This window comes from Tachysurus vachellii, chromosome 4 (assembly GCF_030014155.1).
Source record: "Tachysurus vachellii isolate PV-2020 chromosome 4, HZAU_Pvac_v1, whole genome shotgun sequence".
Taxonomy (NCBI): Eukaryota; Metazoa; Chordata; class Actinopteri; order Siluriformes; family Bagridae; genus Tachysurus; species Tachysurus vachellii.
In genome coordinates this window covers 29612379-29638139 of record NC_083463.1, presented here as the reverse complement: position 1 = coordinate 29638139, position 25761 = coordinate 29612379, and the positions used below count along the sequence as shown (strand labels likewise).

General features: G+C 41.3%; 1 protein-coding gene across 4 annotated transcripts in view; it reads left to right on the top strand.

Annotated features, from left to right (window-relative positions):
* Nucleotides 1-23585, top strand: part of zeb2b (zinc finger E-box binding homeobox 2b) — an 82472-nt gene extending 58887 nt beyond the window's left edge. The window contains exons 3-10 of one of the 4 annotated variants that reach the window (XM_060868805.1): nt 4557-4814; nt 9419-9487; nt 11850-12038; nt 12971-13185; nt 15685-15793; nt 16178-18165; nt 19697-19799; nt 21420-23585. In XM_060868805.1, the coding sequence (XP_060724788.1) occupies nt 4557-4814; nt 9419-9487; nt 11850-12038; nt 12971-13185; nt 15685-15793; nt 16178-18165; nt 19697-19799; nt 21420-21979 (3491 nt within the window). In that variant the 3' untranslated portion in view covers nt 21980-23585. Of the gene's footprint in view, nt 1-4553; nt 4815-9418; nt 9488-11849; nt 12039-12970; nt 13186-15684; nt 15794-16177; nt 18166-19696; nt 19878-21419 lie in introns of all 4 variants that reach the window. The other 3 variants (XM_060868802.1, XM_060868804.1, XM_060868801.1) reach the window with 3 other exon arrangements.
* Nucleotides 23586-25761: the final 2176 nt, after the last annotated feature.

Sequence of the window (25761 nt, the reverse complement as noted above, 5' to 3'; positions counted from 1 at the left end):
TTTACTCTTTCGCTCTCTCTCTCTCTCAACCACCTTTTTTTCTGTTCTGTCTATACAACATTTAATATAATCTGTAAAGTATTTGGCAGAAAAAATAAAATAAAAATTGTTTTTTTAAAAAATTAAAATAAAACATTTCAAATTTGATAGAAGATTGAATATTCATGAGTGTCCCCATTCAGAGCTGTAAACTGTTGTGAAAGGAAATGAGGACAGTTTACTCTCATTGCTTAACAAATAGCCAGCATTAACGTCCACCTTAATGCTTTTACACCCACATTCCCATTGGCGCACACACACAGACACATACCATGACCCCCCCCCTTGAGCCATTCAGGTGATCTGTGTGTATGAGACAAGCAGGAAAGGGCAAAGTTATCCTCCAATAGGGTTACCGTCCTCACCTATTACCCATACTGACACGCAGCAGCTGCTCCAGCAAGGCAGAAGATCCAGGAATAGCTCCATCCACCTCAGGACCTCAGGGGAGCTCTGATCTCCTGCTCTCCCATAACCAGAGGCCGTTGTCTGGGCAGCAGTGCAGGTTTTACCCTGGATCAGGATCAGGATCTGGATCTACTCTGAGTGTTTGAAAGAAAACATGCCTCCAGGTTGGATTGTGGTTAAAGAGAGTGTAGGGATGGAGACATTAACCACACAGGAGACTAAAAGAGCATTATTCCGGACAAGATGTTTGCCGAGGAGCACTAAAGGTACCCAAGACTTCCTGTTCTTCTCAGACTGTCTGCTTTGATTAAATAGTCTGGGATTCTTCGAAACGATAGAAATTTACCTCAAAACGCTATAAATATTCACACGCAGGTGCCGTAACGTCGTGTCTGCTCCAACTCATCGGGTTTATTGATGTTAACAGGTAAGAAATGGATAAGCGGAGTAGGGTTTTTATTATCCGTTTCCTGTTAGTGCTCTGAATTGCTTTATTTGGCTTAATAATGTGTCGTTTCCTCAGTTTTTAATTTATGGGTTTACGGATTGTATTTGTAGCCGTTTGTGACTTGATATACACAAGCGATTAAATGTGCCTTGAGTTAAAGAGAGCTGCAATGGCGTCCTTTTGAGAGTTGAAAACTCTGACAAAAGGACACGATTCCCTCCACTTTCAGCCTTTAAATGATTTTATGACCGCTTGTGCTCCCTGCTAATGGCGCTGAATTGCCACAAACCCCCTCACACGTCTGTTCTAAACAGACTAAACAACGTTGTTTATTTATTTATTTATTTATTTGAAGAAAACAAAAAAAAACTATTTTCATTTTTAGAGTCCCTTTACCTCAGAGCGTCGCTAGCCGCTCGCGGAGGCACTAGTCATCATAATCAATACCAAATGCACAATACATGTCATTAGCGTCTGCCCTGTGTACCGTCTAACTGACAGGCCAATATGAGCGCCATGAATAGGTTACGATGGGGAGCGCTAAGCCTAGCATTAACTGAGACTGGGGCAATTAAGGGTGTCATTTTAATTATCTGTAGCATTCGAGTGAGAGATGTTCCTTTTATTTACTCGAGATCAAAAGCAGGAGAGAAAAGCCGCCAGACGTAACAGGTAGCATCAGACGGAGAATGGCAGGCGTAATTGCCTTTGTTGCGGCTGACACTTGGATGAGGCAGAACCAAATAGAGCTTGTCATCTGAGGAGAACTTAGCCGAGAAGTAAACATTATCATTTCTTTGTCTCTCGCTGCTCGCAACACAAAAGATTGATTAGCAGAGAGGTGAGGAACAGAAATAATGGCCATGGTGACATTAGCAGGTTGGAATTATTGCGTTGAAGTGCACAATGCCAGCCGAGGAATGGCTGTCTGTCAGAGATGCCATTTAAACAATACACATACACTTGAGTAAAAAATTTTTCCCTCGCTCCTTGTCTGAATTAGCAAAGTTCTGCCCTCCCCCGCCATTATTGTTCATTCTTTTCAAAAACGTCCAACAGTAAGTACTAAGTTGCTGGCAGATTTTAACTTCTACTCATTATTACGCTCCTTATATTCGCGTTCTCTTTTATTTCCACCCTCTCTCTCTTTCTGTCTGTCTGTCTGTCTGTCTCTGTTTTATGAGTCATCTGCTAACATGCTGTGCCGCTCAGGCTAACATGCACACCGCTAAGCTAATACTCAACCCGAAACCTTGGACTTTAAGATCGCAATAATGATGAGCGCGAGACGGGAACACGTCAAGAGTTTATTTTCATGTTTTTCCCAAGAATTTAAAAGCGAATCTAAATGCCTTGTATATCAAGAGACTTTAATTGTGCAGTTAATTGGTTGTTCAGTGGTTTACGTTTGTCCTACGTTACCCACGATGACTTTCGCTCATCTTGTCATCCGTCTCTGTTGAAGGACATCGATGCAGCAGCACTTTACTCCTTTTGTTGTACTATCAAACTATATTTCAGCTCATTTTAGTAACTGTATTGTTGCTATCATTGTGTTAATTAATTCAGGACAAAAAGAAGCAGCCAAAACTTTTAGTTTGTTGAAACTAGAATTAGCATTAGCATATTTCATAATAAAAGCAAAAAATGCAGCGGCAGCCAAGACGTTAATGAAACAAAAGCAAAAAGTTTTAAAGAAAAAAAAGCATATACGATGGATTTCGGAGTTTTCCTTTGACCTCGTGTTAAAGCTTTCCTTCAGAAAAGATCATTTAAATTCTTCTTTTATTTATTTCCACGTTGCCCTTCATCGATGAGCCATTTGGAATCTGTCACGCCCACGGCAACCTGCCCTGTTGTGTGGAAAAGTATAAGAAAGAGCTTTTTAAACCTGTCCAGCCTTAGATAATTTCATTCAGCCATCTTCTGCCACGCAGCTCTTTCACTTCAGCCTGTAGATCAGTATTTGAGAAGGATGGATGGATAAGGGGTGGTGGGGGAGTTTGGGGAGAAGAGGAAGAGGGGGTCTGTGCCCAGGGCTTCCCAGGCCTTCGGGTTTCTTTGTGTTACACCCTCACCTCACGCAAACCCCATGAGAAAAAAAAAAAAAAAACACACGCTGCCTGTATGACGCCAAGCGTAAAACCCTTGTCGGAGTAGGTGGAGGGGTGGGCACGGGGCAAAATAAAGGGGGTGAGTAGGTGGGTAAAAGGAGCACATTATCAATTGCACCTAAGGTATATCTGGACCACACATCAAGTTTTGAATGTCTCACTTTCCTTTCTCCTCATCTATTCTTCCTTCAACTCCCCCTCTTCTTTTGTCTTCTTTCTTTTTTTTTTTTTCTTCCTTCTACTACCCCCTCTCTATCAGTAAGGGCATTACCCAGTCTGAACTTGCCTAAACCCTTGTGGTCACACCTCTTGAAAAGGTTTTGTTTCCTCCGTCAATTGGTATTCAGCCCAGGTCAGCGGATGCCTCTGGCCTCGGCTCCGTCGCCGTTTTCATTTTAATTTGCACCTGTTGTGCAGTTGTTCGGAAGGCAAGTGCGGGCCGGCGGATTAGCCAAAGATCATGTTATGAACAGATATGCGCGGTGTAATCTTTTCTGTCCACAGGGGAACGGTAAGAAAGCCTGTGCTTTTCACAATATACCCCCCCCCCTCACCCACACACACACACCCACCACCTCCTTTTTTTTTTTTTTTTTTTGGTTTTTCACATCCGTGAGAGTCTTTTTTTTTTATTCACAAGGCTGGATGATATGTGACGAAAAGTCAAGTCTCAGGAAGAAAAGTTAGCGACATAATTATTTTCCCTCTGTTTTTTTTTTCCCCTCTGGTTGGCATCGAGCCTTGTGCTTTTTTTTTTTTTACAAACTGATTTGCGTTATCGAGCGACTGCAGCGCGCAGGACCAGCTCCGAAAAACTCTTTTATTGTTTTTCTCTTTTGTTGGTTCCCATGATGTCATGCTTTCACACTTGATAGTGTTCCAAAGACGAGCCTCACGTTCTGTGTCGAATGTCTACTAAATATCTACATTGTTTTTGTTGTTGTTGTTGTTGTTGTTGATGCATTTGTATTTTAAATACAGGTCAGTGGATGAATGAGAAATTTATCCGATTTTTTTTTTTTCTTTTTTTTCTTTTTTTTTTTACCGAGAGCTTTTAAGATTCAGCCATTTGGATATTTCTATATACATTATATTTTTTCCTGAAGAGAGGAAAGCCCTTAGGGCATGCGTTCGTCACTCACTTGTCACTGACACCACTGACATATCGTATATTTTTTGAGATATTTTCAAAGATTTGTCATTGTAAGGAAAGGCATGGAGGAAAGCGATAAAGCGGGAGAAAGACACCTTCACACACCTGAAGGGAAAAAATATATTCCGTTAAACGCGCTTGGAAATTGGACCAATCAATCAGCCCAATGAATTAGTGATGAAACGAAGGGATATTAGTGATGTGTTTACATCTGCTACATCTGATGGAATGGGAATGTGAAGCATGTGTGAAAGGTGCAGCTCCATGGAATCTCAGGCTATTTTGGCACCTCAGAGTAGCAGCCGGTCACACACACACACACACACACACACACACACACTCACACAAACACACACTCACACAATCGATTAAAAACCCATCCTTGTTGTTTCAGTGCTAAACTACGAGAACGTAGTGGAGACTGGATCAGAGACAGACGAAGAAGACAAGCTGTTGGTTTCCGAAGAGGACGGCTTACTGAACGGCGTTGCCAGTCCAGCCAGCCTGGCCAATCACGAGCCAGCAGCTCCACTATCCCCGAGACTTGGCCACGCCCTTATGACGAAAGTCGACGACGAGGAGGACGAGATGCGGGACAGCGGTGTGGAGCACGTGTGGAACGAGAGCGACATTCTGAGAAGCTCTGTAGATGGTACAGTACACTTTTGTTACTTTGCATCTCAAGCCACGCCCATTTCTTTGAACACGCCCTTTTCATTTACATAGTCAGAGCACAGCACAGAGATTCAACTTTATCAGAATCGATAAAGAATCACAAGAATCACTTTGTGTGAAGAAAAAATGTTAACATATTGACACATTTACATAAACAGAATGTATATTTAGAACATCGTCGCTAATATTCTAAATAATGAATATATTATAATAAAAAAACAAAAACAAACAAACAAAAAAAAAAACGCAAGTCTCTCACACTGTAAAAGAGTTAGTTACAGAATTTGTCTAACATTTTATTAGGGTCTAAAAAAAAAAATAATAATAATAATAAAAAAATAAAAATCTTAAGAAGTTAAGCATAGTTTCTTCAACTTCTGTGCACTTTGTTGGATTTATTCCATCTTCAATCTCCAAGAAGCAATTCTGACAGCAATTTCATGTTTTTTTTTTTTTTTTTTAAAGAATTGAATGACATTTCCGACTGGGAGCGATGCCTAGAACGAAAAAAAACAAAAAAACAAAAACAAAATAAATTTTGTAAATTCGATCTTCCTAATTAGCACCAGAGCTAACCGTTTCTCTTTAAACGTACGATCAGATTCAGCGAGTATGAGATATTTGGAGTTCCCTGACACCCTCATTTGTAATTAGCGCCACATTAGGACGAGGGAGACCCGGCAAACTTTGTACATTTTCTTCTGCAAGCGTCATTGGCGAGCGAGCGGCAGTCACGGATGCTTGAGAGATAAATACTTTTAATTAGGGGGAGAGGGTAATCATTAAAGGAAGCCAGGCTGCTGCTTCTTCTGCTGCTGCTGCTGTGCAAAAAAAAAAAAAAAAAAAAAAGAAAGAAAAAAGTCGTTAACAATCTTAAATGAAATTTTTATTTTTATGATAGCCATTTACATGTATAATAAGAGTCAATGATTCTTGGAAGCATGTGACAGAAACGGAGTGTAGCGAGAGCCGGTGGAAGACAGCCCCATTTAAATGAGCCGGGCTGAGCTATTCATTTCTTCTAATGAACTAGCTGTGCTCGGGCCAGGCAGAGAGGGAACGTTCAGGAGCCTAAAAATTTAATACGCTCCAAATAATACGGTCATTTAGAGAGGAGGAGTTCGGCATACTGGCGTTATTAACGTTATTAACTCCCTTCAGGAGACGATCTGTGATCATTATTTGCATTATTCCTGCCTGATTTTTTTTCCCCCTCTTTTTCAAGGAGGAGTTTGGGGAAAGGGTTCCGCTTTGCGACTATGATTTCATTTATTTTTTTTTCTCCTTCCGATGGTTGTAAATCATGAAAGATAAACAAGTGCCTGTTTCAGAGAGTATTGGTTAATTTGATAAAAGCTCTCGGAGCCGTAGTGTCTGAGATTTAGCTGTGTTGCAACTCGGAGATAGTGTGTGTGTGTGTGTGTGTGTGTGTGTGTGTGATAAAACCTGAGCGACATATCTGAAAGGCAGGGGAGAAGTTCATTAGCTTTGGGTGAAGGAAGCAATCCCTCCCTCTTGCTTAAATTCGCCGCCACTTTCTCTCTCTCAGTCTTTTTTTTTCACTCTTTCGGTGCCTCTGTGTCTGCAGTGGAACCTCAGCACATAGCTCGAGCTTGAGATAAGACTCGTCTCCTCTCTCTCTCTCTGTCTCTCTCTCTCTCTCTTTTTCTCTCTCTCTCTTCACGCACACACACATTCTATCTGTCTCTCTCTCACTTTCTTTTCCTCTGTCTCTCTCCTTGTTTCTTTGTCTGTCTCTCTTTCTATTTTTCTTTCTCTCCCTCCTTTATTCTCAGTCTGTCTATCAGTCAGGTAGTGCATCCACCCCATCTCTTAGTCTCCCTCCTTCATTCTCAATCTATCCATCTGTGTCTCTCTTGGTGCATCCGTATTTGTCTTACTGTCTTTCTAACTTTGTCTCTTCTCTCTTTATCTCTCAGTCAGTTTCTCTATCTTTTGTTTGTCCGTATCATTTGGTCTCTCTCTCTCTCTCTCTCTCTCTCTCTCTCTCTCTCTCTCTCTCTCTCTCTCTCTCTCTCTCTCAGCCGCCACTGCCGTCCTTGACATTCTTCCATCCCACAATGCACTTCACACGGTGTGCTGGAAAGCGTGACATCATTATCTCAGCCGCCCAGTTTTGAAATAAATCACCTGCGTTCTTTGGCGCTTTCTTTCTTTTACTTTTTTCTCTCTCTCTCTCTCTCTCTCTCTCTCTCTCTCTCTCTCTCTCTCTCACTTCACCTTCTTTTGCTTTTCTTTTCAGGCCAGGCCGAGAATTTTTTTTTTTGTGTAGGAGAATAACAAAAGCGAAAAGGGAACCAAATGTTTTTGCAGTGCGGGGTTCCAGCGCTTAACCGGCCGTAAAGAAGGGGAATGTTTTGAAAAGAAACACGGCGTTTGCTGTTAGGTAGGGAGTGTTTGGCGACGGGGGTGAGAAATGGCGGCCGACACCGCCGGGGTCACGGAGGGAAGCCGAACGCTGGCCTCTTCCTCCCTCTTTTTCTTTCTCTCCTGACCTGATGGATCAGTGCTGATTTATTCCACTCAGACACAGGAGCCAGACACACAGGTCTCTCTCTCTCTCTCTCTCTCTCTCTCTCACACACACACACATACACACACACTAACAACTATAAACCTTTCTGCCCAGATAAACGTGAGACGTGTCGGTGTGTGTTTGTGTGTCCGTGCGCGTATGTGTGTGTAGAGCCGATATAACGTAGACCACGTCTTCCTCCTACTGGAAGACCGCTCCATTCTCTCTCACCTCTCTTTATTTTCATCACCAGCTTCACCCTGAACATTTCCTTTGAGCTTTAATGCTTGTTCCTCTGACCTCAGCCATCAAAGTTTTACATTTTAAGGAGCGTCTTCTATTGAAATGGACGATGCTCATATCAGTAGACTCACTTGCCAGGAGATCCACAGGTGTGAAGACGCCGGTCATGTGGCAGCATCCAAAATAATATAATAAGTCCCAATAAAACCCCCAAAATGATTTCTTTTTGTAAATGTGGACAAAAATGAAACACACACTAAATCTGTGACGTACAGACGTTTGAACGACAAACGGCGACTAAGCTTTCCATTGTGTGTTAGAGTGAATTAACCAACTGCATACGACGAGATTTAATGGACCGCACTTTTAATTTAATGGATCAGGCTGTGATGTCATCAATGCGAGACAAACCAATTTATATATATATCGTCGCTGTCAGACGGAATCCTCGTATCTCCAAAACCGTTATTTTTCAGGAAATGAAAAAAACGCTGTACCTTATCTGCAGTGCACAGGGTTTAGTCCGCGTTGCAGTGGATTGTCTTGCGCTAAATTCCTGTCCTCAGACGAGCACCAGAACTAGCGGGGGTCAAGATTTTTTTTTCTTTGAGCCCAGTGTTTTGAAGACATTTACCTCAGAAGACGTGTTGATTCGTTGCGACTCTTCTTGAGGAGAAATATGCCGCGAAGCTCTCCTGCGGAGTGAGGAAGAGGTGGGCAGTTGAAGTGTCCAATGGAGTTATGAGATTTGCGCTCAAGCTATTTTCAAGACTTTAGATTGGTTAATAACTTGTAAAAATGACAGACCCACGTGGGGACTGACCAATAGCATCGATATGTGAAAAAATATGAAATTGACAAAATATGGACATACGAGGTTTCCGCCCGACAACGACGATTTATATATATATATATATTTATATATATATATATATATATATATATATATATATATATATATATATATATATATATATATATATATATATATATATATATATATATTTCTAAGATTGGTAGAGATTATGTCAGGTTTATTTTATCTATGTGTTTGTTATAGTAACAGATTCGCCATTCATGTGTAAGGTCTCTCTCTCTCTCTCTCTCTCTCTCTCTCTCTCTCTCTCTGAGTTTCCAAGTAAATCTCACGGTGAACTCTTTTTTAAGTGTTCTAAATCTATTTCAATCATCTTTCCACAAGTTAGATATTTTTGTTTGTTTTTTTAGCACACCAATGCATGGTTAAAGATATTAATGATCTTTACACACAATTAATTTCCAATGAATTCACTCAACTCACCTCACCTCAATCGTCCATCTATCAGGTTACGATTAAAAACAACAACAAAAGACAGTAATCTATATCACAAGCTGTATTTTTCTGCCCGGGTATATGTGTGACGGTCACATGTGGCCGAGGGAGGCATGGCGAAATTTATTACAGCCTCCGTCTTCTCGGAAATACCTTGATTTAATTTCTAAAGCCAGACCGGAAGGACCTAAGAAGGACTCCCTAAGTTAATTGTCTCCGGGACTCTGACAATGTGCTCTTGTCCTCACCCCAGCCAGGAAAAATCCCCTGAGCTGGGTTTATGGGCCGCTTTATTCATGTGGCTGTTTTATTTATGTCCGTCCTACCTGAGCTTCTGCCCCTGCATCCAACATGGCATGCATTAAACAGATTGCAGACGTATCGTATAACGAGTTAAATTCATTCTGTAGCGTGCGATGACGTTGACTTTCTTGTCCTAGTTGTATTACATACGGTTCACATCTTTAACTCAGTCTTCTTCTCTCTGCAGATGAACTGAAGGACGATTTTGACAGCATGGTCCATGACGCCGCTTTACAGCCTATTGGAAACGGTACAGGTGAGTTTCCTATATTTCTAATGACGCTGTAATCACACACCCTCTTTCCAACCCCACCCCCTTACAGAAGAAACGCAGGTTTCAGGAATGTAAAAAAAAAAAATTTAAGTAATTTTTTTTCCCTACCCAAATGATTCATTTTCACATGATTCATTAAGTGATTCATGATTCCATCAAGTAATTCAAATTTTTTCATGTGATTCTTTTCCCCATGAGTCATTTGTTTCCATCTGAATTTTTTTTCTCCAATGATTCATTCATTTTTTCATTTAATTTCGAAGGATTTTTTTTTTTACACAACTCACTTATTTGCAACGATCCAAGTATTTTCACAGAATTTTTTTTTCCATGAGTCATTTTCATATGATTTTCCCCAAATGATTCATTAATTGCTTTCAATTTATTCTCAATTGATTTTGTTATGATTCTTTTTGTTTGCCAAGTATTGTTTTTATATAATTAATTTATTGTCACATCTGATCACCCCAAATAATTAATTTGTGCTTTTTTTAATTAAAATCATTCGTTTATGTTCACCTTCAACGTTTGTGTTCATTTTTATGTGATTATTCTCACATAAATGATTATTTTTCTTATAATTTTTCACAAATCACGTTAAAAATCTGATTACAAGTGACCCGAATGTTATACTATTGTTACGGCCCGCCTTCTACTTCCAATCGAACCCGACACCCACGGTCCTCCATGAACACTATATCTCTCGCCTCCATCACACCAGCGAAGCGCTCTGATTGGCCGTGGCGCCGACCGGATGATTGAACACTATTAAAAAAAATGTGAATTCTTCCTCATGTCTCGAAATCTGCCAGCGCTAACCACAGCTCTGGCTCTGAACAGAACCGGGAAACTCTTCAGTGTGGAAATGGAATTTTAATAAAGGTTTCCATTTATGATGTTAGCCTTGTGGAAAGCAGAGCAAACGTGCTGGGCTGTTTTTGGAAATCCGCTTGTGGATTACAAGCAATTTTGCTTCTGAACCCTGAACCGAATAGTTTTACAGTGAAAGTTTGAAGAGGGGAAGGAAGGACGAAGAAAAAAACTAAACAAAACAGAGAAGTGCTAGTTAGTTAGTGCTAAAAAAACTAGCGCAGCAACTTTCTTATTCCAAAAACTCTTATTCCAGTCCAAAAATTGAATTTAGGTGCAATCCTAATTTGTTCAGATTATAATCCTCTTCCCAGCTGGCTTCAAAAAGGAGTCATGCGTGTTTAGCTCTTCGTCGGTGAATCACATTAGGCTTAAGGTGTGTGTGCGCGTGTGTTTATTTTAATTACGCTGCACACGCCACCGTGTAGGTTCCTTCCCGATAACGAAGGCTTCGTTTTATACACTCCAGTTCCTCGGATCTGAAGAGGGAACGCAAAAGGTCCATTGGCACTTTGACATTTCCGAGACATTTTTGACATCGACACAGTCCACTACCTTGACCTTTCAGCAAATTAGACCATAAAATGTTTACTGTCTGACAAATCTCTGTACACAGTTTACCTTTCACTTCGGCATGGCCTAATTAAAAAGGTGGCTAATAAAATCTCCCAGCGCTCTGTCACCTTCTTCGTAGAATTCCAGCCTAATTGACAGATGAGACGGCTCGAGGAGACACGGACGCTAATCTCTATACAAATATAATGAATAATGGAGTGAGCTGAAGGAAACTTGGCAGTTTTCGGCTGCAGTATTTATGTGCCAACAGAGATGTGTCTGGATATATATATATATATATATATATATATATATATATATATATATATATATATATATATATGTGTGTGTTTTTTTTTTTCTATGCCATTTTATTTAACAATCCGTTTAATCACATCGCAGAATTTAGGATGCTTGGAAAAAGTGCACCCTGATGAAACATCCCCTCCGTATCTCGAAATCGTAACTTCCTGTAATTTAAGGCGCTTATTTTTTTCCTTTCAGAAGCTGTCTTGTTAGGAGTTTGATTAGAGAAATCAGAAGTAATGCACGGCTTGTAGCAAACATCATTTCCTCCCCGAGTTTCCCTCATCGCACGGCACCTAATACATTTAAAGCGCAGGGAAAAAACGGGTTTATCGTTAAAAGCCTTTTTCCACAAGTCGCATGGCATTCCTGCTAGATTAAGCCATATTTCTTATTTTAGTGGCCATTAGTTGACAAGATAAGGTCGTAATTTAGACGTATCTCTCGCAACTAGTACTTTAATGTTTGTTTGTTTTTTTTTTCCCTTCAGCTGTTTTATTACATCTAGGACATGTTACTTGTGCCCTGCATTTTTCACACCTACCTAAAGAAAGCTATTTTTTCTGTTGTGCTCATTCCAACTGCCCTTTCCTCTGTCTTTTTCTTTATAAAGTGAAGAGAATGGACTGCACAGCCGAGTTCGAGGAGTTCTTCGCTAAAAGGAAGATGGCCGACAGCGAGAGCCATGTGGTTAGCATCGCTGAATATCTGCAGCGCGCCGACACGGCCATCATCTACCCCGAGGCTCCAGAGGAGATCGCTCGCCTGGGTACACCCGAGGGCCCCGGGCATGAGGAGAATGGTAAGGACGCGCCACCCTGCATACCCAAGTGTTTACCTTCTGAGAGAGGTGCAGCTGTTAGGGCACTGAAATCAGATCTCTATCCTCAGAGAGATTCAAGCCAATTGCACACACATACCTCAGTCATGAGGAAAGAGGAAAAATTAGACATGGAAAAGACCACCAGTTGGACAGAGCCAAAATGGTGTGATACTCAAGACTCGTTCCCAGGAGTCTTTCATGGGGTCAAAAACGAGAGTATATATACTGCAGCATTACAATTTACTTTAAATAATACGTATAACAGGCTGTAGAGATACTGACACATGACTCGAGTCTTTAAGCATGATGTCATCCTTCTTCCCTCACACTTACATAATTAATATTCAATATCAGTTAGTTAACTTGCGTCCGCGTAACGTTAAATGTCTTCAGCTATCACAAAGTACGATTTTTTCACATCATCCATGACTTTTACTTCTGGAAAAATATTTTATATTTAAAGTGTTATTTTAATGTATTGCTTATTTATTTATTATAAGATAAATAACAAAATAATACACAAATCTTCTTAATATTATTAGAAGTATTATTTTTATTATTATTGACTTTTAATTTAAGAAAATATTCGTTTGTATTTTATCCATATTTTATTTCGGTATTTTTCAATCTTTCTTTAAATCTATGCACAACGCTCTATGTGCATTCAAGTGTATCTGCTCCTGCATTACTGTGTGTACATATAGGTGTGTGTGTGTGTGTGTGTGTGTTTAGGGTTACCAGTGCCAGGCCTGACGATGGCACTCACTACAGCAGATTGTAGAGATACCTCCCATACCAGTCTGGGCATAGCGCCAATTAGCTGCCATTGATTTGCTGACCTTTTGGCCCACTGCCCCTTCCCATGCTTCCTCCCTCCTTCACTCACTCACTCACTCTCTCTCTACCAACAGACCTGCCACCTGGAACTCCAGATGCTTTCGCCCAACTGTTGACCTGCCCCTACTGCGACCGGGGTTACAAGCGCTTGACTTCCCTGAAGGAACACATCAAGTACCGGCACGAGAAGAACGAGGAGAACTTCGCCTGCCCTCTGTGCAACTACTCTTTTGCTTACCGCACTCAGCTGGAGAGACATATGGCCACGCACAAGCCTGGACGAGATCAGGTGAGCGTCACATGCCCTGCCCTCCCCTCCCCTCCCTCCCTTACTGTATTTTGCTCATGTACTCATGCTCTCATCCGCACTCTCTCTCTTTCCATCTCTCTGGCTCTCTCTTTCCACTGCCAGCACCACTCTTCAATCTTGCACCCTCTCAATTTGCCAGCCTTTCATTAACTCTCTCTCTCTCTCTCTCTCTCTCTCTCTCTCTCCCGTACATATATACGGTCTGTTACTTTATACATTATTTCTAATGTGCTGTATTCCCATGAAGAAAAGAGATCATTTTGATTGGCGATCGTTATTAATTTTTCATGGCATTTTGAAGATGCAGATCTTTTACTGGTAATAGCTTTAATAGAGGCCTAAATGGCTTTTTGATGACCTGCTCATATGATTCTGCAGTCTTATGTTCACGATCGAATGATTGTTTTAATTTCCAATTTAGAAATTTCATCTGCGCTTTAAATTTACTCTCATTTTTTTGTTAATGTTCTTTAAAAATCAGTGCGCCGCCCAATTAGATAGCGTAGACACAGTTTTTTTTTTTTTTGGAAAACAACAAACATCCGCTTTAATGGTAGGTAGAGGAAAATCATTTGTTCAGTTATTCAGTGTACAAGTATAAGAGTTGTTCTTTGGGTTCAATCTTCAGTTGCAGAACCGCAGCAAACGATCCCCAGATGAAGCGACGCATCAAAACCCCAAACCCCCCCTCCATTTAATTGTTTGCTATTCGGCTCATGCGGCACGTTGCAGTTGTCTTTCATCTGCGTGAGATAATGTTCCAGCTCTAACGGAGTGATTTAATACAATGTGGACTGGCAGCCTGCTCACCTGCCTTCCACAGTCTGCTCAAAACACGAGCAGATGGCCCATTCTCCTTGTGTACCCTGCTAATCCACAAATTACTTCCTATTTATTGTTTTTTTTGTTTGCGTACTTCCTTCACATAGAAAGACTTTCCTGTTAAATGGTCCCCCTGGTCCCACTTCAGTTTTTGTCACGATGCTAATATCGGATAGTGTTAGTGGAAATCAGCGTCGTCCAAATGCAGCAGCTCGATTGGCGGCTTCTTTTGAGGGATTCTACACCCTCTGATTTCCTGTTTAGTCATTTTATGGCCACTCCTCCCCCTCTCCCTGCCTGCCTGTACGCCCGCCCACCATCTCACATTTTCTATATTAATCACAAACAAACATACACTACATGACTAACTCGAGAACAACGCGAGTCACATGAGTCACGCTGTGTTTGAGCATTACGAGGGTGTTTCCCAATATTCTGTACGAAATTACTGTAAGGACTGTAAGCAGTCTTGCCAAATTGTACAGCATGGGGAGTTACTCTGTGTCAGCCAATCCTATGCAAAAGATCAAGTTCTCCGCCCACAACATGGCTAACACGTCACATGGGGCTGAAAAAGCCCCCTCATTCTGCTCTGCCATTCACAATTAAAGCAAACGGATCATGTTAATAGTGGCACGGATAAACCCTACCTCCATCCTCCTGGGGTGTTTATAAGAAGAAAAAGCATTGGGGGAAGTGGTGGTGGTTAGTAGTGGTGGTGTTCAGGGGGTAAAGCAGCTGTTGCTGTTTGTTTATGCAACTCAGCAACATACGAGTGAGTAGTGGGGTACCTCCCTGGCGCAGAGCCGCTTGGCTCCCCGCTTGATCTCGGAAGGTTGCTGCTGTTTGAACAATCCTCCCTGTGTCCTGCCTTTACGCCATCTGTCTCCTGCCGGAATGCGAGCCCAGTTGTCAGAGCAGATCATGGGCGGCTCCTCTCGCCACCGCTTGCATACCCTTTGTGTTCTCCCAGCCATTTAACATATTCACCTCCCACTCAGAATTAATTGTGCACGCCTGGTGCGCCACTGCTTCCCCACACTTACGCGCCGTATTGTTGTTGTTGTTATCGCGATTATATTTAGCTTTTTTTTTCTTACACAAGGCCCCACTTTGAATTGCAAATTGGTGCAGTTCCGATGTTTTATCTTTTGAACGGAACGACCTACGTGCTGTACTCACATGTTATTAAACGTCCTGGAAATTCACTTCCAATTATCAAACTGTAACATTTACCCAAGCCCACCTTTTTTGAATAATTAACTTTATTTCCAGGTACATTGAGGGAAGGCTTTGTTAAATATGCAGGATCTCGTCCGAGTGATTATCCCAAATTAATTAAAGTGGAATAGATTGCCTTCTCTAATGAGGGAAAAATTCTTTTTTAAAAAAAGGAGCCTTTTATTTATTTCCCGGCGCTGCCAGATTCTAAAGCCATGCTTCGCTGGCACACAAGTCAGGAAATTAAAAGGTATGTAGTTCTCCATTATCATGGCCACACTCGTGCTGGCTCAGTGAAGCTGCAAGAAAAGCAAGATGCTGCATTACAACGTGAGCCATTTGGCATGTTGTGCCGTGCGCTGATTGTGGTTACGTACCAAACTCTTCCTCTGTTCTGTTTGTGAGGAGCTCATGTAAATACCCTCTCTTCCCCAGCACCAACTGCTGAACCAGGGAGCTGGCAACCGCAAGTTCAAATGCACAGAATGTGGCAAGGCCTTCAAATACAAGCACCATCTGAAGGAGCACCTGCGGATCCACAGTGGTGGGTAGCAATGGGCCCATGCGCTCGCTTTGAATATTCATTACCTCCAGTTAAGATTGTTCTGTACTTCAGAAGATGTACAAAAATCAATCTTTGTAAATGGGCAGAGATAAAAAAACAACAACAAAGGATGAATAGTGTTGTTTTGTTGGCTTTTGCCCATCTCACTCAAAAGGGAACAGTTTAATCAAAATGCCAGATGCTTTACTTTGTTAATCATTACATAAAGCAAGTGATATTTGATTTTTCTTTTAGCCTAGTATTGATTGTTATTAGATTTTGTTCTAGGAAGAATGCATTATTCACATTCAGTGAGGCACTGCGGAAATTTAAGACACAGTATATAGAGACAGGATTCTAATGCGTTTTGTCTTTGCCTTTTAGGGGAAAAACCGTATGAATGCCCAAACTGTAAGAAGCGCTTCTCTCACTCTGGATCCTACAGTTCTCATATCAGTAGCAAGAAGTGCATTGGCCTGATCACAGTTAATGGCAGGATGAGGAACAACATGAAGCCTGGCTCCTCTCCAACCTCCGCCTCTTCCTCTCCAACCAACACTGCCATCAGCCAGCTAAGGCACAAGCTGGAAAATGGCAAGCCCCTTGGCCTCCACGAGCAGTCCAATCACCTCAACATTAAATCGGAACCACTGGACATCAACGACTATAAGCTGATAATGGCCTCACATGGCTATGGTACACCAGGTCCCTTCCTGAATGGTGGGCTGAGTGGAGGGAGCCCACTAAGTGCCCCCAACTCACAAAGTCCCCTCCAGCACTTAGGGATGAGCATGGAAGGACAATTGCTGGGGTACCCTTCTTTAGGGAACAACCTGAGCGAAGTGCAGAAAGTGCTTCAGATTGTAGACAACACAGTATGCCGACAGAAGATGGACTGCAAGCCAGAGGAACTTTCAAAACTGAAGGCCTACATGAAGGAGCTGGGCTCCCAAATTGAGGAGAAGAAAACAGGGCTGGGATCACCCGGTGGCCCCCAGACAGGTCTTCCAGTGATCAGTCACAATGGTGCAACCAAGAGCATCATTGACTACACACTCGAGAAAGTCAATGAAGCTAAAGCATGCCTCCAGAGCTTGACCACAGACTCTAAGAGACAAATTAGCAATATCAAGAAGGAGAAGTTGAATCATACGATAGATTTAGGTACAGAGGAGAAGATGCACGAGAACAACTTAATGTTTACATCCTTTTCTTGCCAGTATTGCAAAGAAACTTTCCCAGGTCCCATTCCACTGCATCAGCATGAGAGGTACCTGTGTAAGATGAACGAAGAAATAAAAGCCGTACTGCAGCCCAGTGAAAACATCACACCTAACAAGCAGGGCGTGTTTTCAGAGAAACATGCCCATTTGTTTTCCCCAATCATCACTGAGAAGGGAATTACTAGCCCTATCAACCCTTACAAGGACCACATGTCAGTGCTCAAAGCATACTTCGCCATGAACATGGAGCCCAACTCAGAGGAACTACTGAAGATCTCTATAGCAGTTGGCCTTCCTCAGGAATTTGTGAAAGAGTGGTTTGAACAGAGAAAGGTATATCAGTATGCCAATACGGGAACACCCCCTTTAGATAGGAACCATATGGAGATTGGTTTGCCTGCCACTAACAACATGCCCAATAAGGATTCCTTAAATGCGCGTTCCCCTCTATCTTTGGCCAAACCTATGGACAGAATGACATCACCTGCCACCCCCGAACTACATAACATCAACAACTGTGACACCCCCCTCAGGCTTTCTAAAACACCCCATTTCCCTGGCTCCAGGCAACTTGGTGAGAAGTTGGACCACTCCAGGAGCAACACGCCATCTCCACTGAACCTGTCCTCAGCCTCCTCCAAGAACTCCCACAGCAGCTCTTACACCCCCAACAGCTTCACGTCCGAGGACCTGCAGGCAGAGCCACTGGACCTCTCGTTACCAAAGCTCATGAGAGAATCCAAACACGTGCTTTCTGTCAAGAGCCGGCCCAAGCCCAGCAGTGTCCCCTTAGACCACAACCCCATCACATCCCCCCGGGAACACCTGGAAGAGCCACTCAATCTCGCATACCTATCCAAGAAAGAGTTTGGAAGCCCCAATGGTAACCTGGAGAAAAGCACTAGCCCCATGTTTGGCATTAACCCTTTCTCTGCCAAACCTCTGTACACTTCCTTACCACCTCAAAGTGCGTTCCCTCCGGCCACATTCATGCCCCCAGTTCAGGCCAGTCTCCCAGGTCTCCGGCCATACCCCACACTTGACCAGATGGGCTTCCTGCCACACATGGCCTACACCTATGCTGCAGGAGCTGCCAGCTTTGCTGAGATGCAGCATCGGAGAAAGTACCAGCGGAAGCCAGGGTTTCAGGTAAACAATCCTTGAGTTCCCGAATCTCATTTTGTCAATGCCTGCATGCCTGTAGTGCACACTGAATCTTTCTGTTGCTAATTAAATGGTACTTAGTGAGAGAGAGAAGAGCTCACCTGCCACCGCCTTCAGCCGTGGAAGATCACAGTGAGGGATAAATGTTAGAGAGGCAAGAGTGTGAGATAGAATAGACAAACAGCTGTGCAGTGGCCTGTAGCACCGCTAGCTTCTGTAGCATGAGTCATTAGCATTAGCACTGAAAATGTAGTTTTAACGTTCATGACTAGGGAGGGCTTATGTTACCATGTCTGGCGCCTGAGTGGATAAGGGCAGGAAGCGTTGCCTTGCCAGATGCTTCGAGCACTCCTCACTGTGTCAAACTGCATCTGTGCCTGTTGTGTTTGTCATGTGATATGTGTGTGTGTGTGTGTGTACTTTGTGTGTATACCTGTTCTAGTCACCCACCCCCAGATTTCTTCTCTCAGGTATACTCAAGTAACAGGCACAGAAGTGAGAGTTAATGACTCACAATGAATCCATAAGGCTCTCAAAGACCTCTTCTCAGCATTCGCTTCGCAAGCAGTCCTCTTTCCACTCGTCCTCTTTTCCACTTCTCCCATTTTCTGTATCTCTGTTTCCCCCCTCATTCTCTCTTTTCTTTTGTATCTCTAAAGAGAGGAAAGCCAAAATGAGTTTGAACATGTGGATTAATAATGCACGCTCGCCGTGTTCATTACAGCGCAGCGCTGAAGGCTGTTTAACATAGAGGGAACCGTTCTGATAAAAAAGTATTAATAATGTTTCCTATTCTAAGTTATTAAATTAGATTTTAAAAATACAGCTACGGGCATTTAGCTCAAGTTGATTGCGGAATGATAGCATGGCTCTCTTAAAAAGCCCGGCGTAGCCACGTCTGAGAATCATTGTCAGACCGGAGCAAGTACTCTTAATGAGGGCAACGGCGCTACACAATTTTGGTTCTTTAGTGCACCTCTTGATTTAATCATTACCGCTTGGAAATTAGAAGACTGTGGCAATATGCCCTGCCAAGGCTTTCTCTTATTATTATGACCCTCTAATGCAATAATACTTTTTTCCCCTCATTAATTGAAGTTTTAGCCTATCGGGGTAATCTTCTCTGTAAAGAAAGAAAGAGCAGATAAATATAGCATTAACACTCTTTCATGTATAAAATTAAACCAAATTTGAATGCAAATATATGGAGAAAGGTGATATTAAGCGTATGCGGAGAAAGAGAGAGAGCTCATTTGTAATATCCGGCCTTTTTATGCATTTTCTACTCACAAACATTTTAATGTTTAATTTAGAAGATGGGCTCTAGTGCAAACGTAGGCTGCATAATGAATCCACGACTGAGATTTTCTCAGATTCATTAAAAAAACACGCAAGGAAATAAAAAAAAAGTGGTCTGGATGATTTTTTGGGTTGTTTGATATTTAAATAGACCCTTAGAAAAGAAGTATTCACCATCGCTACGGGATTCTAAATCGTAGTTCTTTCTGTTTTTCAGGGGGAGTTGCTAGACGCCACGCCAGACTATCTCTCCAGCCTGGATGACATGACAGACTCAGACGCCTGTCTGTCCCGGAAGAAGATTAAGAAAACAGAAAGTGGTATGTACGCGTGTGACCTTTGCGACAAAACATTCCAGAAGAGCAGTTCCCTCCTAAGACACAAATATGAGCACACAGGTACATACTGTTCCAGACACTTATTTTACCCCATGCTTATTTATTTTACTTCCTGTTTGTCTAATTAAACACCCCCCCTGTTTTTATCTCTGAGTAGTCTTTTTTACCCCCTGCTTATTTCCCCCCCCGAGTTCGGTTTCGTTTTTTCACTTTATTTATTTATTTTTTAAAAATTGGATGTGAATGGAAAACTAACTTATTTCTTTCCTACTGACAGGGTGAGAGATAAATGTGAGGATAAAAGATTAGTAAACAGACAATTTTATTTGTTAATTTTTTCTCTTTTTTTTTTCTTATTCATTCAATTGACCCAGTACTAATATTAATAATACTATTTGCATAACTCTCTTCTTTGGCATTTCACCAGACTTCAGATCAAACAGTGATGATCTTTAACCTTTATCTGTGATACTCATATTCTTTTAAATTGGTCGTATATATTATACATCAGAGTGGCAGGGAAAGGGAAAGAGAGGCCTCTCTTTCTCCATGCCTCCATTCTTTCACTCGATTGCATCACGCCATACTGGTTGAAGAATCTGCTGGCATGAATATCATCTCCCTCCCTCTTTCTCGGAGGTGTACTGCATGTTAGTACGCAGCATTCCTGTGCTATTTGCGCCCAGCGATTGGACAGATGTGTGCGTTCAAGTGCGCCACTTCACGAGTGCTATCTTGGGTTCGGTGAAATGCCAAAGAAGAGCGTGTGTGTGATCTGTGTCAGACATACGGCCTGAATGTGCTCAGTTGGTCTAAATCCAAATGTTGAGAACAGAGGAAGGTTTGGGGACAGATTTTATATATATATATATATATATATATATATATATATATATATATATATATATATATATACCCTGGCTTTTTTCTCTGCTTTAATTTTGGTTAATTTTGTCACATCTTTCACAGTATGATGTCATGAAATCTCACCCTATCACCATCAGCCGACCTTCTGCTTTCCCATCACATCCAATAGCATTCCAGCAAAAAAAACAAAACAAAAAAATAGAAATATTTCTACCAATCTGCATCCCCATGTGTGACCCAGAGCCACTGTAGGAGACTGCAGTTCAATTTCAGCTTTTATTTGTTTGTTCCTTTGCAGTGGTCGCCTTGTTTGTTTGGTTTGCATCGGTTTATTTATGTTGCATTTCTGGCAGCGAGGCTCTTCTGCTAAAAACCCTAAAGTGTGTGTGTGTGTGTGTGTGTGTGTGTGTGTGTTTCCGCTCTCTCATGCTTCACCTCTAGGAGGGAATTTTAGAAAGTAAACTGACAAAAACTCGCACCGATCGTGCTGGTGTGTGTGTGTGTGTGAGTGTGAGTGAGAGTGTGTGTGCGTAAAACACTCTAGGATTGAAACCAGAGTAGCCAAACATGCAAGCACTTCATAATATATATAAGTTACATTTGTTCATTTTTCCATCACAGTCATTTGATTTCACCCTTTTTCCACATCATTTTTGAGTACTACACTGTGTTTAGAGTCTCTGAGGTTCAAATGTTGGACTCAAAGCACCATGTTGTCGTTGTGTGTCTGCGCAGGTAAAAGGCCGCACCAGTGCCAGATCTGCAAGAAGGCGTTCAAGCACAAACACCACCTGATCGAGCACTCCCGTCTTCACTCGGGCGAGAAGCCGTACCAGTGCGACAAGTGCGGCAAGCGCTTCTCACACTCTGGCTCGTATTCGCAGCACATGAACCACCGCTACTCCTACTGCAAACGAGAGGCTGAGGAACGCGAGGCGGCTGAGAGAGAGGCACGCGACAAGGGGCGCCTGGAACCGAGTGAACTCCTCATGAACCGGGCCTTTCTTCAAGGTCTGACGTCTCCCAGATACACCGAGCACCAAGAACGCGATACTATCCTGCGCGACGGCATCAACGGCGGTACCAAAGAGCCGGACGGAACCTACGGCAAGCTGGGGCGCAGGGAGGACGAGTTCGAGGAAGAAGAAGAAGAGGAGAGCGAGAACAAGAGCATAGACACGGATCTGGACACGGCGCGGGACGAAGAGGACAACGGCGAGCACTCGATGGACGACAGCTCGCTGGACGGAAAAACCAAATCGGACCACGAGGACAACCCTGAGGACGGCGTCTAATAAGACTACTGTGTTGTGTGTTCTGCAAGCTTCCCCTCCACATCTTTTCATTTTTGTTGGTTGACATTTTTTTCTTTCGGTTGCCACCTGAACAGACGGACGCACACGAGCTTCTGGATTTGCGCCAGACTGATTAAAAAAAAAAGAAAAAGAAAGAAATAATGAATCCAGTCAGGGAGGGGAGGGGGAAACGGGTGAGAAGCTGCATTATGCAAAAATGAAACTAATGGAATATTGATATGTTTTTTTTTTTTTTTAATGTACAGTATTAAGGCCTAAAAACTATGTGTGGTGCTACCATCTTAAAAAAAACCTGTGTTCCATAGTATTTATAGCACAAAACTAGTAACTTGTACAAAAAAAAATTGCACTCCGCTTCTATAATCACTACAAAAATAATAAAAAAGTATTGCCTATGTATATTTATAGTGTTGAAGTAAAAAAAAAAAAAAGAAGAGTCTGCAGCGTGTTTGCTGCAGGTTGTCAGTATTATGAATTCTCTCGCTCCCACTGTGCCCTTTGCCGTTCTTCACCCCGGTGTTTACTCAGCTAGCCACATGTTTTTAGGCCTCCACAAATTTTTACTCGACGTGAAAGGAACTTAAATCGAAAGCGGTTCAATTGTTTTTTCGTTGTTTTTTTTTTTAAAGTCTTAAACAGACTGTGTAGAGCGAGTGGAACGCTCCAGAGTGGAGACAGATGAAGGAAGAAGACAGCGTCGAAGGAGAAAGCCTTTGTAAAGTCATTTTCTTTTGTATTAGAAAAGATTAAAGAAAAACAAACAAAAAAAAAAAAACAAAGCCTTATATGCAAACCTTTTAATCTGTGTGTTTCTACAAAGTGCCATCCTTGTACAGTGTTACAGGAGGACGGACGTCGTGTTGCTCTCGTCCTCCTCCTCCTCCTCAGTATTAGCAGAGTAGGCACTCGTTCTTTAGTTTACATCATGTTTGTGCAATTTTAATTTTTTTTTTTTTTTTTTTTTTTAATCAGTATTACGCCAAACCGTTTCTCTCCAACAACAACGAAAAAAAAAATATCGATTCATTTTATTATGTCAGTTTAAATAACATTTTATTTATGTGGCCCATTTTTGTATTTCCTAATTTTATTTATTTCATACTGTAGTGTACAGTATTATAGTTCTTCAATATATAGATATATTTTAGTAAAAATGAAACATGCAGATCACTTGGGCAAATTTTACGTAAAGAGAGCATTTATTGTGTTTTGAGACATTAATTGTGAAATGCGAATTTTCAGCTTCTTTCTTTCTTTTTGTTTTTCTCTTCTTTTTTTTTTTTTTTTTTCAGTTTACTGGAAAAATTCCAAAATTTGGGAACTTTTGATACGATATTGTGAAACACTGTATTTTCGACTGAGAAAAAAAAATATTCCACTTTCTTCATCTTGTTTTTCTTTCTTTTTTTTTTTTTTAAATAAAAAATGAAGAGGGACTGTTAAAATAAATACAATGTATTATACCATGAGAGAAAAAAAAAAGAATCTTTCCTGAAATGTCTTTGTAAAAGTATTATTGAATTTTTAATTTGTAATTCCTCTTGGAAATGACCATGCTCGAATAAACGTAGCCAAATTAAAACGGTGACACCGTATCTTTCTCTCTCTCTCTCTCTCCCTCTCTTTCTTTTTTATTTAAAAATTTTTTTTTTTACTATTTAATATTTACGATTTAATAAATGTCTTTTTATAATAATTAAAACAAATTAATTACCTGTGTACTGGTATCGCTGCTAATTCTGTCTTCTATAGAATTCATGGTTTTATATTTATACCATATCATTTATTTAATTCATTTAATTTACTTTTGATTTATTTAACATTATTTATTATACTGCTTTATATTTAGCACATGGTAACGTTGGGTTCATTTTTGAATACTTTATTTTTTTAATTACATTTCCAAAATAAATCCGGGTATTAAACATTCTATGATTTGGTAAATAATAAAGAATTCTGGATACGTTTTATCTCTGAATTAGGAGTATAATGAAAATTTTGATTTAAAAAAAAAAAAAAATCAAATGCTGCTGAATGGCATTTAGTAATTAGCACATTAGGGCTAAAATGATCTCCTTAATGTGAAAGAAAGGAAGTGAGAAGGAACGAATGGAAGAGAAAATGAAAGATGAGCTGAAATAGGAGGAAAGTCTCGGAGGACACGGACGGTGAAGAACACATCAAACGGAGCTGATAAAATTAGAGAGAGAGAGAAACTAAACTGTGAGGTGGTGCACTGGAATCGTTCTTTTACCTGATCTCAGTCCACATATTTCTCTCTCGCACTTTCTCTCTTTCTTACACACACACACACACACACACACACGCACACACACACACACAAGATGCTGTGAGATATATGAGGAAACCGAGGTGCTTATTTTAATCATGAATGCTCCGTTTTCCAAGCTGCGATGTCACAGTTTTCATCAAGCCCAGCCTTGGTTATGTTTTTTATTAAGAAGCTGAGAGCTCCAGTTATTTTTTTTATTATTTTTTTTGTTTGTAGAAGTGCCAGCTCGAGTGACATCATGCAGCCATTGTTTTTTCGGAGTGCTCTGGAATTTCCATTTGTGCCTCTTGGTTTTATAACGCGCTCCCAGACAATGCAGCATTTTAACTCCATGCCGAGTGTGAAATCCAGCCTGGTGGACTGGGGTTCACGCTTCCTGATGTAATGGGAGCGACTCCATGGCCTTCGCACACAGCTGTCACAGGTAAGACAACATCTGGCAGGGTCAGGATTTAAGAACATCTTTAAGAAAAAAAAGTCTGCAATGTGAGTTTAGGGTGGAGAGCAACTGAGTGTGTGTGTGTGTGTGTGAGAGAGAGAGAGAGAGAGAGAGAGAGAGAGAGAGAGAGAGAACAAGCACTGGCCAGCTTTGTGGTATGTTTGGAGTCGTTCTCTTCTGATGATTCACTGCCTGCAAGTCAGTAAGATTTGCACATTTTCTTTAGGACACGCACATGCACACGCACACGGACACACACACACACACACACACACTTTTGTCATGCTTTTCTTATGAGGACCTTTCATTGACATAGCTGCAGTTTTCATTAAAAAAAAAAGAAGAAAGAAATGGAAAGAAAGAAAAAGATATTACAATGCTTGTGGGGACATTTGGGTGGTCCCTATTAGGAAAACCTAATTCTATCTCTCTCTCTCTCTTTCTCTCTCTCTCTCTCTCTCTCACACACACACACACACACATGCACACACGTCATATATCATCTTTCTAAGGACCTGGAAAAAAGTTGCAGTTTTTCTTTAAGAAAGCAAGAAAGATATGTTTCTTTAGGGGACCAGCCAAAGGTCCCCACAAAGTCAATCTTGTCAAATAGTTTTACACGCGAGTACGTTTGGTCCACACACACACCTACACACACACACACACACACACACACACACACACATACACCTACACACACATACACACCCTTGTGAGAACCTTTGATTGACATATTTTAATGCAGCAAATGAATGCAGTGCCTTCTCCTTAATCTTACTTAAATATCTTCTCTTTGTTTAAATTAAGCTGTAGTTGTTGTTTTTTTTTTAAGAAAGAAAGAAAAAAAGAAAGAAAGAAAGAAAGAAAGATAGATAGATAGATAGATTTCCAAATGGAGACCAGCTAAATGTCCACAAAAAAAAAAAATCAAAACTATCAAAACTTCACTATTGAGGGACCACTTGATCCTCAGCAAGATATAAAAACATGCTCTCTCTCTCCCTCCCTCTCTCTCTCTCTCTCTCTCTC